The 21,800-nt window shown below is 35.5% G+C and overlaps 1 protein-coding gene across 14 annotated transcripts in view; it reads right to left on the bottom strand.

Annotated features, from left to right (window-relative positions):
• The window catches only part of LOC106877154 (uncharacterized), a 125,087-nt gene that overhangs the window by 48,175 nt on the left and 55,112 nt on the right, over positions 1–21,800 (bottom strand). For all 14 annotated transcript variants that reach the window (XM_089359250.1, XM_089359240.1, XM_089359244.1 and 11 more), the window contains 2 exons: positions 1,595–1,725; positions 324–433 (listed from right to left, as the gene is read on the bottom strand). In XM_089359250.1, coding sequence (XP_089215376.1) covers positions 324–433; positions 1,595–1,725 — 241 coding nt within the window. The remainder of the gene's footprint in view (positions 1–323; positions 434–1,594; positions 1,726–21,800) is intronic.

Here is a 21,800-nt window from a genome sequence, read left to right as displayed (position 1 = left end):
TGTACTTTAAAACAAAGATTGCTCGATGAGAAAGCTTAACAAAAAAAAAAGTTTAGGTTTTTTTAAAAATGACATTAATCTGATCTCTCTCATGTGACTTAGATTCACATTCTACCACAGAGTAAAAATACCACCTTCTTCTATTTACCTCAGTAAATCTAGTCGGTCTGATTTTTTTTCTTTTTTGAAAAAACAAACTGGCTTAGAAATCTCACTCAACCATAAAGACACCTCAACCAAGAATGTAAACTTGTAAATGTATATCCATCCAATGCTAGAATGGAAAATATGAAACAGGTAGGGGCAAAAAAAAAAAGTCCTACCGACTGTTTAGTCTATTGGTAATTCTGCCCCTAGCTCGTCCACGACTCCGAGCCCGTTTTGGTTTGTTGTCAGGAAACTCAGTTTCATCAAATGTGGCTGGTTTTTTTTCCTAAAATACAAAGCAGATTTTAAAAAAAATATTTTTAATGTATGATAACTACATTCATAAAATTAAAAGGGAAGTGTTGTACGAATATTTTCCCCCCTTTCTAACAATGATAAGCATTATATATGCTTAAAGCCAAGTTTCTTTCATTGAAATAGAGATGCCCAAGTCCTAAACCAAAGAAAACCTGGTTTACTGTATGTAGGGGGGGGGGGGACTGGATGAATTTTTTTTTAAGAGAGAAAGAGAACGATTAACTTTCTACTGAAACACAGTTTACTTCTGACAAACTTTGCAGCTTTTTAGTTAAAATTATTATCATCATCATCATCGTTTAACGTCCGCTTTCCATGCTGGCATGAGTTTGATGGTTTAACTGAGGACTGGGGAACCAGAAGGCTGCACCAGGCTCAGATCTAATCTGGCAAAGTTTCTACAGCTGGATGCCCTCCCTCACGCCAACCACTCCGAGAGTGTAATGGGGGCTTTTACATGCCACCGGTATGGGAGACAGTCAGGTGGCACTGGCAAAGACCACACTCGCAACTGATGGATTGCCCGTTGATTTTGTGCCACCTACACTCAAGCCCACCTGATTATCTTGTCTACCCTTCTCTCGTTGTTCAATACTCATTACACCACTTTGCTCAGACTTTCGCCCTTATAATTTCAGCCCCCTAAGATTCCCTCCATTCATGCTTTCCACCCAGCTGCCTACTTGCAGTGGAGTCAATATAACATTAAAAATGTTGATCTCATTGGTTTAAAAACAAAAAAAAATCTATAAATATAAATAATGATTATAAACACAGAAGAGAGGGAGGGGGGACCATTTCTAATTTCTATTCACAGTTTATATATTGAATCTGATTCATTTCTTGGACTTCATTTACATTATATAATAAACCATGACAATGGTGTTGATAACAACAATAACAATTATCATAATTTATGCAGGTGGTGGAAACAACTTTCCAAAGGTTTTTAATAACAATTTAAATACTTTAGTGCAATGAAGTAAATGAATGTGGAAAGTATTGTTCTTTTTTGTGCAAAACTTAACTTTTAAAGAAATCACAATGGTAATAATGAAAGGAGGAGGAGGAGGAGGAGGAGAAGCGTTCGTTATGTCTTATTGTCTCAGCCAACAAAAGGAAATCTTACCATGGCAAATGGTGTCCAAGCAGGGTCTTTATCAGAATCATAGTTCTCAGCACTGTCTGCACTATCACTCTTGAGGCCAAAAAGCATACCAGCAACATGGTCTGTGTCACTTCCAGAATCAGAGCCGAGTTCTGAAGAGATAGAAAAAGAGGGAAAACCCTGTATAAAACTAGCAAAATATTTGTTTATTTGGTGAGGTAAACACCATTACAGACTGAAATAAAAATTAAAACAGGAGCACTCAGAGAGCGCAAACCTCTGCCAATGCAACACCAGCGTCCTCTCAACGATTAGCCGGAGATGATCTTTAAAATGAGAATATCTGAAATAAACCCAACTCCTCTCGCAAACGAGAATACTAAAAATGAACCCGATTGCTCTCAAAAATTGAGTTAAAAAAACCCAGAAAAAGTGATCCAGAATCCTTGTCCGGTACCAGATCAATCCCCAAATCTAATCAGTTCATGCCAGTCATGAGGCCAAACATTCCCAAAAGTTTCATCCGAATCCATCCAGTGGTTCTTGAGATATCTTGTCCATGGACGAACAAACAAACACGACTGAAAGGTGAAGGCAATAATGGTCCATAATAGACTGGAAATACTAGCAAACAGAATAATAAAGACATAGTCTTGATAACGGATATTACTGGTTTTGTAGTTTATATGCTTACAGTGATTGGTAGTTTCTGTTGGACTGGTATCAAAAGGGTCAAAGTGATTTGTAGAATTTTACCAAGTCAACAAAGTCTATTTACATTTTGTAAGGATCTCAATAGATATATACAATAAAGTTTGATGCTAGAATTCCAAGTGTACGTTAATTAATTCAAGAGTATTTTTGGTGGTTCCTTGCAGTCATTTTCTTGAATGCTGAATACCAGAATGGTATCACAGCATGGATTTAATGGTATTATTATTTTATTCTTTTACTTGTTTCGGTCATTTTTATGACTGTGGCCATGCTGGGGCACCACCTTTAGTTGAGTAAATCAACCCCAGGACTTATTCTTTGTAAGCCTAGTACTTATTCTATCGGCCTCTTTTGATGAACTGCTAAGTTACGGGGACGTAAACACACCAACATCGGTTGTCAAGTGATGTTGGGGGAACAAACACAGACACACATACATATATATATATGACGAGCTTCTTTCAGTTTCCATCTACCAAATCCACTCGCAAGGCTTTGGTCAACCAGAGGCTATAGTAGAGGATACTTGCCCAAGGTGATACACAGTGGGACTGAACCTAGAACCATGTGGTTGGTAAGCAAGCTACTTTATTTCATAAATATTTGCCATAAAGGCATTACAAAGAGGGGACGAACAAGGACAGACAAACATAAAAGGGGTGAAGTAGCTGTATCGATTAAATATTTACAATTTTAAATATACAATAGCCACTCCTGCGCCGGTATTGTTGTTAAATATAAATACACACACACACACATAAAAGCTGTATATTGGGAGAATTGTCTAAACTGATAATTAAACACAGATTTTAAGTCTCGAAAAGCATGGTTTCACATTAACCTTTTTAACATTGAGATTACTCTGTCAAATGTAATGCTTATTTATTCACATTGTATTGAATTAACCGTGCATTATCTCATAGCTCTCAGATTTTGATGGTGTGGTTGTTTATTTTTATTGTAAGGCAAGTGTGAGAGACCAGATCTGGCTAGTTTAAATTCTATTGGGTTAATACTAAGGAGCAGTGGGACTGAACCCAGAACCATGTGGTTGGGAAGCAAGCTTCTTACCACACAGCCATGATTTTTAAAAAAAATAAAATCCAAACTAATGCTGAAGATTCTATAAAGACACGTTATTCACAAATACGTTTGATAAACCCTTTAGTATTCACACTGTATCAAATTTATCATGCATTATCCTTTATCTTCAAGATTTCAATGATATGATTGTTTATTTTTTGAACATTGTAGGCTAGGTGTGAGAAGTAGGACCTGACCAGTTTGAACATAAAACAGGCAGAATAAGGCCAGATATGGCAGGTTTACCTGCTAAAGGGATAATGAGTTAAATAATAGCTCCCTATTATATTGTTCTAAATTTCTAACTTGACAACTAATAAAGGGTAATTTTTTTCTTTGCTTAATATCCAAAATAAAAAAATACTGTAGTAAAGAGTATGGAACTTGTCATATAGAGTCCACTGAGGATTGCTGGCATCCATATGAAACCTAGATAAGAATTTACTTGTATAATTATGTAATTATCCTGCATTCATAACTAAATCAAAGAAACATTTGATTAAAATATATTTCTAAAATTCACTGCAACACTATGCAGACAGGTTTTTCACCCTCCACAACATTCAACACAGTAATTCTTTAAATATGATGGTTTTATTATTAGAAAGCATGGAAGTCTCACAGATTTTTGAGAGACATGCAAAGCTAACCGAATACTCTCGATACTCTAGTAGCTGAAGCAGAATTTGAAGTCCAAACAGCCTTCAGTTGTTGCCATGACAACAATGTCAACTAAGCAGTCACATAATTATCGGTATTAGAGTTTAAAATTGATTTCATTCCCAATTTCATTCTTCCAAGCTATTAAATTGCAATTATGTTGATACTGTGGTTCTGACTTGGTGCGCTGCCTATTTCTAGCGACATAAAAGGCCTTGTTGTAGCCAACTACCCAACGAACATGCCGTCATTTTAGCTACCTTACAAACATAGCAGCAATTGGAAATGTTGCTATAGGTAAAGTTGAGAGGATGCAACTTAGCAATTGCAGTTTCATGATAACCACTAACAACATAAAACTAGCCAAGGTTGTGGGCAAAGGGAAAATAAACAGAAGTCATGAAAGATAATGTTCAGTGTGTGTGTGTGTGTGAATGCTTATCACATACCCACACCCACAATTTAAACACTGTCATTTTATCTGTTAGATAAATTCTTATTTCAAATATCTAACCAATAAAGTGTGTGTGTGTGTGTGTGTGTGTGTGAATTTCTCTTTATAAACAGTCAAATATCACTTGTGATTTGAAATGGAAAGAAATGATTTGATTTATATTAAACTAATAATATTAAATTAAAAATTTTTTTTGACTTTCATTATATAAACAAAAGCTCAAAAAATTATTATTAATAATAATAATAATAATAATAATAATAATAATAATAATAATAATGATAATAATAATAATAATGATATTTAATAAGTGTGGCTAGAACCTCATCTAAGAAGCCAGAAAGCAAGACTTCCACAATCTAGATACCACCAAGCCAACAAAACCGCCACCCACTCTTAACACAATTGTATGCAATCCAGCAGCAGCAGCAATCTTTTTATTCTGTTATGTGGTAGTTCTAGAATCAATCTTGGATCTAGAGATTGTTCCAAAGCAGACAAGCACACAACAAGCATTACATGCAGAACTGGAAAAACTTCAACAGCACAGGTTGTTTACCACAAAACAAAGAACTGGTATTAGGAATAAAATGGTAACTGCAGGAACAGTGTTATAGAGTGTTGTGTATAATACACAGAAGCAATAACTTTGTTGAATGAATGAATGAATAAATAATTATGACTGCTGTTTGATAATTATAGTTAATTTAGTCAAATTCTGAAATTCACAGAATGACACCAAGTGTGCACATTTCATGGTTAGAAGAAAAAAACAAATCTGCAATAGACAGGCAGAAGGGAAGAAAATAGACAGACAATAAGAATACCTACTTGGGTAGAGTAGCATTGATGATGAGAGAGAGAGAACTACTAAATTGTTAAAACAAAGCTGCCTAAAACTAGCTTGGAATAAAAAAACTAATTAACTCATGATTAAATATCTAAAAAGAAAAAAATCTATTAACAAAATATATGACACAGCTAATGGATATATCTGATAATGTTATTTAATTATTATTTAGCAGTACATTTTTTTCTCCATTTCTAGATAATTTTGTATTTCTGTTATCACTATGTTAATGTAAATATTAGCAAGTTTTTTTTTTTAAATTGATGTCTTTTATTAAAAAAAAAATTTAATCATAGTTAATTTATTAGCATTAAAAAAAAACTGGAAGAAAGAATCATTTCAATTTTTATTTTCATTTAGTGATGGTCTTAACCAAATTGTGGATGTTAACTTCATTCAGTGTAGAATTTTCAATGAATTTGAGAGGATGAAACGATGATGAAAATATTTAATTATTCATTAAAAAAAAAAAAAGTAAAGAATTTCGAACTGTGAACCTTGTTTGAGGCCCAACTGATTAGTAAATGGAAGCCAGTTTGAAGCAGCCAGCAATCAATAATAACTAAAGCAATACCAAAGAAGTAGCTATTGCCAACTGGAAATTGTGAGGCCCCACCCCGCTAAGTCAAGTAGCCAAGCTACTTGCAAATTTTAGTCAATAATAATTCAAAAGAAATAGTCAGAACTAACTGTTAATTGTCTTTTAGTAAATGGGTGTGGATGTGTGTGCAAACGCTTGCTCAAACACACACACACAATATTATTTATAGACAGAGGAAATTAGTGATAGAAGCTGCATTTAATAAATTAAAAACAAGAAATTCACTTTTATTTTACCGAAAATGCTATTGATACAACGGATTTGACTATAAAAATTCCAAGTAGTGAAACCAGAGAAAGAATTATTCTATCAATTTCAATAATTAAAAAGGAAAAAAACCAAAAAAAAAAAAACCCCCAATTGATTTTAAAAGAATATTAAAAAGGAAAACTGCAATCAACTGGAATGGAATCTACCTCTCTGTATTTTATATATTGAAGTAATATCTATTTAATGAGAATTTTAAATATTGCACACCTCTAATTGAATGAAACTGTAAAAACACAAAATTCAATTAGAAGATATTGAATTGAATTGAAGATATCCATATACTAGCAGTACCAAGACTTCCTAGATGGAAGAAAGGTAGTTCTCTCTGCCACAGAAAAGTGTAGTTTGTTTATTTATTGGCTTAGGAAGAAGACAATGTTGCTATGTTCTTGCAATTCTGCATTGTTTGTTGCAATTTTATGTAACAAACCTATGAGGAAGATTAATAATAGTGAAGAAAACAACTAGCGTGTTTAAGTTTTGAACAACATTTCATCTATAGAAGTAATTGATTATCTCTAACAAGATATAAATATATTCTCCAACCAAACGAGTATGTTATAAACACTAGAAAGAAAAAAAAAGACTCTTGTATTATTATTATTATTATTATTATTATTATTAGTTTAAAAATCCAAACTTGTCAAATTCCTACAGATCAAATCAATCAGTATCCCTTAGGTTATTAGATAAAATGACCAATAAAAATGTGTTATATAAGAACTGTTAGCCTCCTTATCAAATAAGGTCATCTTTTATAGCCACAGGTAAAACAAGTGACGTTTAAAAACAGGATTGCCGCAAATTCTATTATTCAAAATAATTACTATTGCGTTGATCTAATTGCTATGATATAAATATCTGTTAGGAGTAATGTTGTTGTTTTTTTATTACAACTTTAATAACTGATAAATTAATGAAATATAGTGAAATATTTATTACATATTCACAACAGTGAAATTCCTGGCAAAAATATCATTTCAGTGTGCATGCACTTAGTAAGAATATTTGTGGTGAAAAGGGACAAAAATTCAAATTATTCCTAATTAACATTACATGTAAATTTATCTTTGACAGAACAAACTAAAAATAATTTACACAGAACAATTAAAAAAAAAAGTAATAATAAAATAAATTTATATTCCCTCGCATACAATTAAAACGAAAAGTAGAAAATATTACATCAACTGCGTGTACTTTATTTAGACCCAATTAAATATACTACCAAAATGCTAAATTATTTCAATTAAATTTTATAGATTTGAATTATCTGAAATAATTAAGGTAATTAAATAATAGATAGACAGGTAGGTGTTTTTCTCTGTATGTGTGCTGAGAACTTTATCAGAATATTAATGTGTGTGTGTGTGTGTGTGTGTGTGTGTGCGTGCGCACGCCTGTTCTCAACATGGAAAAAGACTAAGATAGTAGTGAAATTCTCTAGCTGAAGAACACTTCAATGCATGGTGTTATTCCCAGAAATGATTAAACGTGTATTTCTCTCTCTCCACCCATGCCCTAACCTCCTAATCCATGTATCTACATTCATCAAAGTAAATAGACACACAGTTTATCCACATTTCTATTTTTTCTAATATGTCAATACTCACACGTGCATGCACACACATGCTTTGATTACGTTTCTGACCTAAAAACAGTTCATAGTAAAAACTTAACCAGGCCTCACACAGGATGAATAATAACAACAAAAATAGTAATAATAATAATAATAAAAAAGAATTATTTTGATTGTCAGAAGGAAAATTGTAGGTCAGCCAGTGATATGTTGTTTTTTTTGATCAGCATTAGCTGAGGCAAACTTAGGCATTTCTCTCACTACAGGGAAAGGAGCAATAGTAGTACAGAGCCCCTCCCACTTCTACAATGAGGGGGGGGGGGATCACCAGCATCTTCCTATTCAGGTCAGTGTGTGCCCAATACGGTAGAGCTTTTTTTTTTTTTATTCTGAAAAGTATGAATGTTTGAACCGATCTCCAATGGAAGGCAGCAGATGAAGTAAGAGAAGCTCAAAGAGAGCCACTAAGCTGTTGTACAAGGTTCCACCATCACCATTAACTAATATGGGAGAGTAGCAGAAAAACACATTCAAAAGAAAGTAGAAACCGATGAGGTCTTGTTCTGCTAGGCAGACTATATAACGTTCTTTAATAGTGGGTGCGAGTATGGCAACAGCAAAGCAAGAATTTTGCTATGTGTGAAATGGAACAGGTTCTCAGTGTTGAAGACTAGTTCAAGACTGCTTGTCACTCAGAACTTTGCTAAGTGTGCTGACTTGACAACGAAAGAATATAGTTTCATACTTCTCCAAATTGTCTCGGTTGGGTTATATAAGCATTTTAGAAGTGGAAAATTGTACTCTATGCCACTGTACATCAATCAACAAGTGGTGAGGCAAAATTGGGATCTAGAAATTATTATTTTGAGGGGACAAATTCATTTCCCCAATATCAGATAATCACTGAACACATTTTAGTTATATGAGACAAACTCAGGCTGAGTAAAAGACAAATTCAAAGAATCAAAGTAAAATTTGTTCAACATATTTTAAAATAATAATAATAATAATAATAATAATAATAATGAATATTGTTATATTTAGGATGGTCATTTTTCTTTCTCTTGCCAAACACACACACACTACATATATTCATTCTTCACTTGCTTATTATTCTTATTTTACCGTATGTCTATTGTCTGGAAATCTTTTCTTTTTTTTTCATCACACGCCTGTGACCTCTTCAGTGACCCTCCATCTCATGGATATGGGATGGAAGAGTCACTGAAGTGGTCACAGGTGTGTGATGAAAGATTTCCAGACAATGGACATTATGTGTATATATATATATATATATATATATATATTGTGTATGTGTCTGTTTATTGAGCAAGAAAGAAAGAACAAAAAAAATAGCCATCCTGAAATATAACAATATCTGTTTCAACACAAGATTTCACATCAGAAATCTTGCAAAACAAATTCATAAAAGTCAAAATAATAACAAACTTATTGTATACAGTGCACAGGAGCACTAAAACTCATCAGGAAAAGTTAGCCAAAAGTGCATGAACAATACAGAGAAAAAGGCACGGGAGGTGGACAGGGAATGAGTCATTTAAAAAGAAAAATGCGTACTAAATTAGAAATTGCAGAGGATACAATTACATATCTCAGTAAACACTGAAAGAAGGCAAATGAATTATGAACTACAAAGGAGATGTCTTGTTAAATGTGATATGATTTTTAAGTATCATACTTCATTACTGTGTTGGAGTAAGGTAATGTCTACAACTTCTTACATACCACAGTGTGTATATATATCGTTACTTTATACACTCAAAACACAAGCCTATGGGAAAAGAAAAAAAGACGGTATTAAATGACTTTATTAAATAGTTGTCATAAATGCTTATTGTTTATCCCTGACTAAGAAAACCAATGACAAAAGCACTCCAGTTATGACCATCTCTTCATTTTATCCTAAGTGTCCTTCCTTTTTTAGACAAGGCATAATTTAAAGATTTACCTGCTATTTTTATTCAAGCCAAACAAACATGCAGAGCCACTCTTGTTAGCTTTATGAGTAAAAGACAATGGAAGTCCAAAGTTTACAAACTGGAATATCATAACATACAGTCAATTTTTGCTTGACTATCAAATAGAAATCTTTTTTTTTTTTCTCACACAACATTTTCAAATGTTGGCACAAGGCCAGCAATTTCAGGGTGGGGATAAGTCGATTACATCGACCCCAGTATTCAACTGGTACTTATATTATCGACCCTAGAAAGATGAAAGGCAAAGTCAGCCTTGGTGGAATTTGAACTCAGAACATAAAGACAAGTAAAATGCCACTAGGCATTTTGCCAGGCATGCTAATGATTCTGCCAGCTCGCCACCTTTTAATAATAATAATAATAATCCTTTCTACTATAGGCACAAGGGCTGAAATTTCATGGGAGGGGGCTAGTTGATTACATTGACCCCAGTGCATAACTGGTACTTATTTCATCGACCCCGAAAGGATGAAAGGAAAAGTTGACCTCAACGGAATTTGAACCCAGAACTTAAAAACATTCCCCCCCCCCCCTGTTTCGCTGGTACTTAATTTATTGACCCCGAAAGGATGGAAGGCTAAATCGACCTTGGCGGAATTTGAACTCAGAACATAAAGACAGGTGAAATACTGCTAAGCATTTCATCCAATGTGCTAACGATTCTGCCAGCTCACCACCTTAATAATAATAATAATAATAATAATAAAATCTTTTATGTCACTGTATAACTTTTCAAAGTTAAACTCCATACCAGATTCAGAATTTATCATGTGAAAGGTGGAGGGTGTAACATTGAATCACTGTACAGAAAGTTTAGCAGAAACAAAATAATATTTATTCTTTTCTCTAACATTTAAAAATCTATATATTATTATTCTTATATATTTAGTGACAGTATCAGGTGTGTTGTTTAAACTGCCACCACCACCACCACCACCACTTTTATTACTGCTGCAGCACATTTAATTTCAATCATTACCCAACTGAAACAAATCCAATAACGCTGGCATTCTTATCATGCTACAAAATAATGATATGATTTGAAAGAAATTCAACTGACGGCAGGGTTTTCAGACAGTTTGTTGTTATATCACACCTCAAGTTTCTGACACTTTAATGAAATAAACATGAGAAGTTTTACTGACCAGGTTTTGTCACAAACTTTTAATGACAAAAGGACGGGGACACACACATGACAATAAGAATGAGAATTTTAATTTGATGACCGCCTCTACGAAATTTGAATATTTATGGGAAATAGCCAAATTTGCAACAAACAGTTCATACCAGTTGAAACAAATATAGAAGCCATGTGAAAAGAGGGAACCTGTTAAGAATTTAGACAAATAAATGAGTGTACAAAAACATCTTCAAAAATATCACAAGACTATCTTTGATTACTAAATAGATAAATCATACTTTAATGTCCAACTTTCCCTTCTCCGTCTTTGAGAATGGAGAAAGCTTTAATATTCAGAATCATTCAAAAATATTCAGATGAAATAATCAATAGAGACAGAATTGTCACACACACACACACACAATATTCAGGCAAGTCTAAGCTGAGTATATATAATCTATCTATAGGTATGTCAGTGTAGTTAAGTAGTATCTTTCCCAACCATGTGGTTTTAAGTTCAGTCCCACTGCACAGCACGTTGGGCAAGAGTCTTTACTAAAACCCAAAGCAAACCAAAGGTTTACAAGTGGAATTGGTAGTCAGCAATTGAGAGAAGACTACTGTGTGTGTGTGCATGCACGTGCACATGTTTACATGTTGCTCATTTTGAAAAAAGTGAAGTACAGGCCATGTTGTTGAGTGAACAAATCAACTTGCTTCACTCTTTCAAAGTTGCATGAAATAAGAGATCTCTTACTTGAGGTAACCTAGCATAGGTTAGATGGTTTGACTGGGGACTGGCAAGCCAGGAGGCCACACCAGGCTCCAATCTGATCTGGCAATGTTTCTACAGCTGGATGCCCTTCCTAACGCCAACCACTCAGAGAGTGTAGTGTGTGCTTTTTACGTCCCGCCGACATAGGAGCCAGTCAGGCGGCACTGGCATTGGCAACATTTGGATGGTGCTTTTTACATGCCACCAGCACAGGAGCCAGTCAGGTGGCACTAGCAATGATCCATGCATGAATGCTGCTTATTGTGTGCCACCAGCACAGGAGCCAGTCAGGCGGCACTGGCATTGGCCACAACTACAATTTCCAATTGATTGTGATTTGATTTGAGTTTGATTTCTTTTACATATTAAGACAGGCCATGTCAAAACAGATTTTATACTCTTGATAATTAAATTTTTGCCATGTTAACTCATTAGACATGTTAATTCTGGATCATACTTCTAAGTTGCATACTTTTACAGCATTTCTTCAAATGGTTCTGTTATGAGAACTATACCATCAACATACAAAAGTTACAAAATGATGACCAATTCTGGAATTCTGTAAGTGCCTCTTTAAAAAAAGTAAAATACCATCTTGTTTCCTAGGGATCATAAAGCCAGTTACCTGGTTCCTGGGATGCAAAAGTGACCAAGATCACAAAACAACATCCTCCTCGTGAATGGAAACACCAGTCCTTCATCACAGGGTTTATTTTACAGCTGAATGAACTGGAACAAGATCAAACAAGGTGTTTTGCTCAAGAGCACAATGCACCACCCAGTTGGGGAATTGAAACTACAATCTTGCAATCACAAGTGCAATATCCTAACCACTAAGCCACATGCCTTCACAATTGCTTTTTGTACTTTGATGGTGTGTGTGGGGGTGTGTGCTGAAAACAGTATCACCAACATAAATTTCTCAAGAAAACCTCTATCTTGCATATTATAACCCTCTTATACAGACTGAGTCATTGATCCATAGTTTCTTTTTTCTCATTGACCATACTGCCTTGTGTATGTGTGAGAGAGAGAGAGAGAGAGAGAGAGAGAGAGAGAGGGAGAGGGAGAGAGAGAGAGAGAGAGAGAGAGAGGGAGAGGGAGAGAGAGAGAGAGAGAGAGAAAGAAAGAGAGAGATATCATCTAATTTGGCACTTCTGGAATTAAGTCCTGGTAGTATTGGCAATCTATCAGTGTTGATAAAATATCTTGTGGCATCGTTCACGCACACACACACACACACACACACACACACACACACACACAAAAAAAAAATCCTCACAAACATTTTGGTCTTACAGCAAACAACACATATTACAAAGCGCTATATTTTGAGCAGAGAATAAGACAATAATAATAATAATAATAAATAATAAATAATAATAACAACAATAATAGTAAAAATTAAAAAATCGAGATTTCAAAGAAGAAAAAAGAATTTTTATTGCTAATTCTATGAAACAATAAGACATTTAAATATATAGACAAAAAACAAATTTGGAAAAGAATTATGTTCTCAGAATCAAATGCATCAGTCACTATTGTTAAACAGTCATTTCTGTTGCTATTTAAAGAATTACTAATAATAGTATTTCTTGAAATAATTTATAAATTGCCCTAGTTTTCACAACAGTCCACCACTAAAACCATCACCATCACCACACATAACCCCTCTGCACATGCCAGCACTGAGAAAGCAAATGTTGGGCCTTTTTTGCAACCTGCTGATGAAGTAAAGTTATGCCATAGGGTTTCCAGCCTTTAATGTTTTTTTTATCTCTTATCAGTTAAAAGCTTATTTAATGCTTACTCAAAACCAGGCAATACTCTCTTATTAAAACCATTTATTCAATTTTTCAGGATTCCGTGTCTGTGTGTGTGCATGTAAATATATGTATGCGTGCGTGTATACACACACACACATGCTGAACTAATTCTCACATAGTCTTTTGTTTTAAGCACTGGGTTGCTTCTCTCATACATTATCCAACCTTAGTTTTTCCTGTTTATTACCAAAGGCATAACCACATGGTCTGGAATGAAAGCGGATGCTGGTATTTCTATCTCAAACACTTATAGTAATTTTGTGGTGTAATGGTAAAATACTAGCATTGTAGAAGTGTACAATTATGTATGTATGTATGTATGTATGTATATATATATATATATATATATATATATATATATATATATATATATATATATATACATATACATATATATATATATATATACATACATTGCATCTATCAGCATCATGGGTACAGACACACACACACACATGCTTATCATCCACAATACTCTTTTTTTTTTTTTTGTCTAAGACGGACACCCAATATCAAAGTCACTTTATCCAGGTCCGCAATAAAAGCACTGTCTGTCGCAGATGCCTTTTCTGGTCTTATGTAACAGATCAGTGAAATTCCATAAGCATATTTTTGTACGCATTAAAACTTTTTCTCTTTCACTTTTTCTTTCTTTCTTTCTTTTTTTTTTTTTTTTTAAAGAGATCTTATTTTTAGGCATAGAAAATCCTATTTCTCTCCATAAAAATAACACTAGCTTTTACAAAAATTGCTAAAAGCTCCATGGTCCGATGACAATCCACGTCCTTAAGATCTAAAAAATAGTTCTTCTGTCGACACCACGCTACCAGAATTTCTGTTACCCGCAACACAAATCTGAAACCATCTCTCTCAAGTTCAGCCAGCCTGTGTGAGTTAGTGCGCTTGTTGTCTTCGCATCTGCTTCAGTGTCTCTGCAGAAGGTGGTCCAAATTGTCTGGTAGCCATGTATTCTTAGCATATTCAATCACTTGCAACCAATTACAATTTTGTTGTTGTATCCATTGTAGTTGGGTATTGGTTAATCTAAAATTATAACAAATATCCAAAAACAAGGAACCAGTGACTATATTTATAACATAAGAAACAAAAAGCATCAAATATACAAGTATCATTGACCAAACTCATTAATAATATAATGTGCAGGGCTATCTTGTTATTAGGTTTGGATTAAACCTGATGAAGTTGTTGCTGGCTGCATACAGCATCAGTTACTTCAGAAAACATTAATTTCCCCTTGACAGCTACTATTATTTACTAATTAGATTGGATTACTGGATTTTTAATGGTTATCATTAGATATAAGTGGTGAGATACTGTGCTGGAACAGACCCATCCAACCCATGCCAGTACACACGCAGTGGGGGGGGGGGCAAAACAAACACGATGAAGGTGGTGGTCACAGTAGTGGTGATGGTTGTGGTAGCCATGATGATGATTATTCCTTGCCTTATTAGGTTACTGGATTGGACTGACTTGAAGGAAAGGCTATGGACAAGACCTTCACAGACCCTCCAAGACAAGTTGAAACCAATGCAGTTAATGTTCCTTCGGTACAACTGCAAGTCAGTAGCTACCAGAAAAACATGGGCAGGGTGGGAATTCCAGAAAGACAGGACAGAGAGTAGTGGTTAGTGTGGAGCTTGCCAATATGGGTGGGAGCACGATTGAGTCAAGAATGCCTGAGCGGAGAGGCCACTGCAATAAGATAGAAAGGATGCATTATATATCTGTGGGTCAAGCACAGGAGTGGTTTGGCTAGTGGACTTCATGCCAATCAGCTGGGCAGCCTATTCTGGATGTCTCTCAGCACAGCTACAACACTCCACTATAGGGATCACTTTGGAAACGGTTAACAGTTGTAGGGAGCTAAGGTACTTTCTGCTTTAGTGAAACAGTCTTTTACTATTCTGATGATGTGCATTTGCTGAGAGAGAAAACTTCAATGATGGTAAAGGGTGTTCAGGATCTCTGTGTCAGTTAGGGATGTGGGGGGGGGGGGGGAATTAACTGATGTAGAACAGTGGTTCTCAACCCTTGAAGGTTCAATATAAAATTTTGTAATTAAAATTTGTGTGCAATAAATTGGCTGCACTTACTTCTACAGCACACCAAACAATCTTTTTTATGCAATTTCTTATAACATTTAATTATAAAAACATAATAGGATTTTCTAAACATCAAATGGCTAAGAGGGCCAATCTGAGCAAAATAGGAATCAAAGGAGTTCACAGGTGAAAAAAAAGTGGTTGAGAACCCCTGATGTAGAGAGATAAGGATCGTGAGAGATTTGGTTTCTGCACCAAATTGGTGGCATCAACACAAATTTAATTCATTCTTGGAAGGCCATTCATCACCTGAAATGGTTGTAAAGTGAAAGAATTTTTCCCATAGGAAGTTCAAAGAAGGCAGCATCTGATGTTCTCCTGCTGACACTCCCAGCTTGTCATCAACCATTGTTGCCAGCTTGAGCATTCGTTATTTGAGACACAGTTTGTCACCTGAGGCATTTTATGTTTGAAAAATTAACTGTAGACTGATCTGTTTGCGATGAGAGGAGTTCATAAACCGAGGATTCACTGAATGTGAAAAATAATAATAACCACACTCCAACCATGAACACTGTCATCAGACATGTGCCACCAAAGGCCTGAAAACGGAGAGGCATACCACAAATATGCATCTTCCTCTGGCAGGAAGATTCTGAGCTTTACATTTTCAACAGACACTCAAAAAACAACAGAGGAATTTCATAACTCGAAAAAGTATCGGGAACTGAGAAAATCAAAAACAATATTCCTAAAACACCTAGGATACAAAGAAATCACTGTACTAATCAATATATACAACTACTTTGTACCACAAACCGGGAAAGAAAATCCTACAGGCTTACACCCGACCTGAAAGAAGTTGAAGCCAATTCTCCCTGAAACATTAATGAAGTTTTAAAATAGTTAAAATATACAAGATAAGCTAATTCCAACTACAGCAGATAAAGAAATGAGATGATCAAAGCTTTGCAGTATCTATTTCACCATTTTTTTTTGCATCTTGAAGGCAACACTTGTGGTAATAATTGTGCCAAGTTGTATTGACTTAGACATTATCAGTGGTCCGTGACATGGAAAGGGAAGAATTGTATGCAAGGGCTGTCACTAGACATGTCTGCAACAGAATGGACTCCACTAATGGACTCTGCTCAAAGGCCAGTTGGTAGAGTCAAAGCAAGTTAACAGATTGAGTGCTGCTCTAGAACAGAAACATACACCCCCATGGACTGTAAATACTTCAGCTCAAGAAGCATTTACCATGCTTATCTTTCTGTCTTCTTCAACATCAAACACTCTGACTCCATCAATAGCATGTAATGGCGGGGGGAGCACTTTCTCACCCACGGGCACTAATGAATGCCTCTCAGTCGCCAAGTTTACATTAGCCTTGCCCTTTTAATTTTCTCTAACCTTTTCTCAACTGCCAGTTATGCAGCAGCAACCAATGCTCACTTTAATGCATGCATGCGCGAGCGCGTGCGTGCGTGCATGTGTGTGTGTGTGTGTGTATATTTTCATTTTATCCAGTTTCAGCTCATGAGCTGTGGCCATGCTGGGGCACCACCATTTATATTTATATATATATATATATATATATATATATATATATATATATCTATATATATATATATATATATATATATGTGCATAGACACACATCACTGGACCCAAGAAATGGATGAACTGTCTGCATGGCATTTTGCTTGTAATAGACAAATCCACTCTACCCAACATTTATACTGTGTATGCATTTGAACTATGGTCTTCCCAACTCCATACCGGGCATCCCCCCTCCCAACACGAAACAAGCTTTTCTTTTCATCCTCAATTGTCTTCCCTTCTGATCTGAACCTGTTCCCTTTCATCTCTCCTAAATTTACAAGTGTTCTTGTTGATTAACTCCTCACTTCAGCTTTTATTGATCTTCCACTAACATCCGTTTCCCTTTGTTGCATCACCACCTCATTCTTGACTTGTGTTTTTTTCTTCTCTTTCTTTCTTTCTTTTTTGAATTTCTCTTTCACTATTTCCAATCTCTTCACCATTATCATCCCAGCACTCCCACACGCACCAACGAAGGGTTCTGTCCAAAACTTCTCACATGGCAAAATAATTTATTCCACCTTGCAAACTTTGTCGTAGACAACAAGGGAGGAGAGATTATGGTGCCTTATTGAATTAAAAGGGAATCGCTTGGTATGTGCACATGAAATAAGGTGAACACAAAAACATGGAAAGAAAAAAATATAGCTGGCTTTTAAAAATAAAACGGTGCTCTTGTTAAGAAACCCTTTCTTGTTAGTGGCAAAAATAAAGCTGGTAAATACAAAGAACATTTAAGGAAACATTGATTGCAAATTTTTCAAAGTTATACAAATGTTAATCAAATACATGTCCGGTTCTAAAACATGTTATTTCTGTTACAGGCATTTAATTAATTATTATGTTCCTATGGCCTTTTGAGTTGAATGCTCATTGTACAGTTTCCCCAACCCATGTAGAAAAACTACTGCTCTTTTACCCTAGCCATCGAAAGAACATAGTCTGCTTCCATGATCTAATATTGGCTTAAAATTTTGACCCAAGGCCAGTAATTTCAGGGGAAGAAGCAAGCCAATTACACTGACTCCAGTAGTTAACTGGTACTTATTTTTTCGATCCTGAAAAGATGAAAGGCTAAGTTGACCTTGGCAGAATTTGAACTTAGAACATAATGGTACCTTTCTTTTGTATAACATAATTTCAACACAATGATTAGAATTTGAAAGCGTAACAGTCAGCCTCTCTCAACAACACCAAGATATAAGTACCGAAAACGGGGACACACGGACACACACGCGATGATAATGACAATGATGATGGGAATAAACAAGAATAAAAGAAAATCTTATAGCTCTCTCTCCTTTCACAGCTAAATCACTGATGATCGATACAAATGCAAGGTTTATTACTCTCTGATCATTTGTTATATATATACAACTTTACTGAGGTTGCACACAAAAGACGATGGTTCCCTCTTCAGCCCTGATTGGCGGCAGCAGCAGCGGCGCCGCCGTGCGTACACATGGGGTGAAGGCTGAAAAGTTCCTGTCTCTGACGGTATCATGAAAGGCCTGGTTGGAGACCCAACCTTCCAAGTTCTTTTACAAGGCTTAGAAGAAATGAAGGGCTGCTGCAGTAAATGCATGAATCTGAGAGGGAAATATGTTGGATGAAATCATAATTAACCATTCCTCTTGTAGTTTCTTTTACCCAAAGCCAGGAACTTTTCAGCACCCCCTCATATATATATATATAATCTTTTATCTGCTTCAGTCATTTGACTGCAACCATGCTGGAGCACTTGAAGGGTTTTTAGTCGAACAAATTAACCCCAGGACTTTATTTTTTTAAAGCTTAATACTTATTCTACCGGTCTCTTTTGCTGAACCACTACCGGTTGTCAAGCAGTGATGGGAGGACAAACATATACACAAAGACATACATGCAGACACACACAATCATGATGGGCTTCTTTCAGTTTCCGTCTACCAAATCCACTCACAAGGCTTTGGTTGGCCTGAGGTTATAGTAGAAGATAACTGCCAGAGGTGCCACATAGTGGGACTGAACCCAGAACCGTGTGTTTAGGAAGCAAGCTTCATACCACACAGCCACTCCTCGTGTGTGTGTGTGTGTGTGTGTGTGTGTGTGTGTGTGCGTGTGCGTGTGCACGCACATGCAAGAATGGTCTGATTGGAACACTTTGGGAAATAAAATAACTAGTTTTAAATAAGAGAGAGAGAAAACTATTCAAACCTGTCAACTTATATTTTCATATACATACTTTAAAACTAGTTTGATATCCAGTTAATGCTCATCAAAATATAACATGATGGACTGTTAAGTAGCTTACCTTCATTAAGTGTAAATTTATTTCCCTAAGATGTAAGAAGCTAAAGTGTGCATGTAATCCTAGTCAAAAGCAAAATTACAGCAACATCAGAGAACCCAGTTACTTTCTTATCATTCATTTCCTGATCAATATGTATAGATGAGTCTATAAAAATGGAATCAAAACAGGGTGGAACATGGGTGTCCTTCTTTGCATATGTGTCTACTTATGCAGACATGTCAATAAAAAATGGATGTTTGAGTTAACTTAAATAACCTATACCAGTTAACTGTTTGTTTGCCTTCTTTTTCAAAGATAATCTCATTTCATTTACATTTAAGATAAGTAAGGTTATCAATAAACTAACTTAGACAACATAGTCCATGTTTAGACACGGCACTAAAGCCTACATTTCTACTGCTTCAACCACATATCATAGCATCTAAGCATTTCAAAATAATTCACAAGATCATGAATAAATAGGCACAGGAGTGGCTGTGTGGTAAGTAGCTTGCTTACCAACCACATGGTTCCGGGTTCAGTCCCACTGCATGGCACCTTGGGCAAGTGTCTTCTACTATAGCATCGGGCCGACCAAAGACTTGAGAGTGGATTTGGTAGAAGGAAACTGAAAGAAGTCCATCATGTGCGTGTGTATGTGTGTGTGCATGTTTATGTGTCTGTGTTTGCCCCCCTCTAACATCGCTTGACAACCGATGCTGGTGTGTTGGCACCCTTGTAACTTAGCAGTTCGGCAAAAGAGACCGATAGAATAAGTAAGTACTGGGCTTACAAGGAATAAGTCCTGGGGTCGATTTGCTCCACTAAAGGTGGTGTCCCAGCATGGCGCAGCCAAATGGATGAAACAAATATAAAAGAATAAATATATATATATATAGCCACATTTAAGTGGCAAATATACTTCATGATATATATATATATATATATATAGATTACTGGTTTAACCAACTTAATTTTTGCTAGATAGGGCCAAAATAGGCTGCTTTTTTTGTTTTTTTTTTCTTTAATGATAGTCTACAATGAAGGCATTAGTTAGACTTTATTATTATTTAATTTTGAAAAAGTTGGTTAAAGCTTTTGTAGGATTTGGCAATTTGCATTACAGTAGAGTTAAAACACAACTTTAGAAAGAATTAAAGAATAAAAGCAGTGAAAAAACAAAGTTTCCAGGGTACTGAAATACGAGTAATTATACAGCAAACCAACCAGATATCTATTAGCTATCATTCAATACCTGTAACAGCACCTAATTTAAATTACAAATGAATTAGGCCACTGAGTTGGGTGTCTTTGTCAATGATACAACACAGTAGCTGTGTATGGGGTTCATGGTGTACTCACGGCTGAATTAACCTAACCATTCACCTTGTACAAAGGGCCACTTCTCTTATGTTCCCCTGCCTGTCACCTGATTGTATGATCCTGACATTTCTTCACCATCTTCTCTCCTTTTCCAGCTGAAGTAGAAATGTATCTCCTCTCCTGCAAAACACCCGTTTCTGTCTCTCTGTCATACTCCAATTTCTCATCTCTTGGCATTCAGTTACTTCCTTCAACACTTCACCTTCTACCACCCTCAGTTAACTAACACTTGTTTTACAGACCCTGAAAGAATGAAAGACAAACTGGACCCTGGTGGCATTTGAACTCAGAACAGCATGGTAACAATCCTGCCAGCTTTCCCCCTTACTCAAGTATTTGCCTTCAGTCATTTGCCCTTATTGCACCTTATTTTGTTAAGACACGACACCAGTGAATGCAAATTCCTTTGAAACAAAGTGCAATGTGTGCACTCATGTTTGTTTTTAAAACAATTTTAATGCTCTCATTTTATTTTTTTATATGTTACAAAACTTCTAAAAAGCTGATGGTCTGCCAAAACACTCCCGGCACACATTATTCACACAGATGTGAATCAAACCAGACTGAAAATCACAGCTCCATGGCATGCTATGCACCTTTCTCAGAAATTACAATATTACAATAGCGAATAACTTCATCTAAGAATAATGATCTCATAATATATGTGCTATTTCACACAATCTCACACCTCATGTAATTGCTATGGAAACAATTATAATCACAGGAAAACATATAATGTATTTAAGTTTAACATGATATCAGTCTGAATAGTTTCAAATTTTTTTTTTAGAATCATTTCTTCTTTTTTTTTTTTTTTTTTTGGTTAAAATTATGGCAAATATACACAAGGGGGTGCTGAAAAGTTCCTGGCTTTAAGGGTATCGCAAAGGGCCTGGTTGGAGGCCAGACTTTCTGAGTTCTTTTACAGGGCTTAGAAAAACTGAAGAACCGCTGCAATAAGTGTATAAATCT

The sequence above is a fragment of the Octopus bimaculoides genome, chromosome 11 (genome assembly GCF_046866305.1).
Source record: "Octopus bimaculoides isolate indiv1 chromosome 11, ASM4686630v1, whole genome shotgun sequence".
Classification (NCBI taxonomy): Eukaryota; Metazoa; Mollusca; class Cephalopoda; order Octopoda; family Octopodidae; genus Octopus; species Octopus bimaculoides.
Note: the sequence above shows the minus strand (reverse complement) of the source record. Positions and strands in the feature narration are given on the sequence as shown.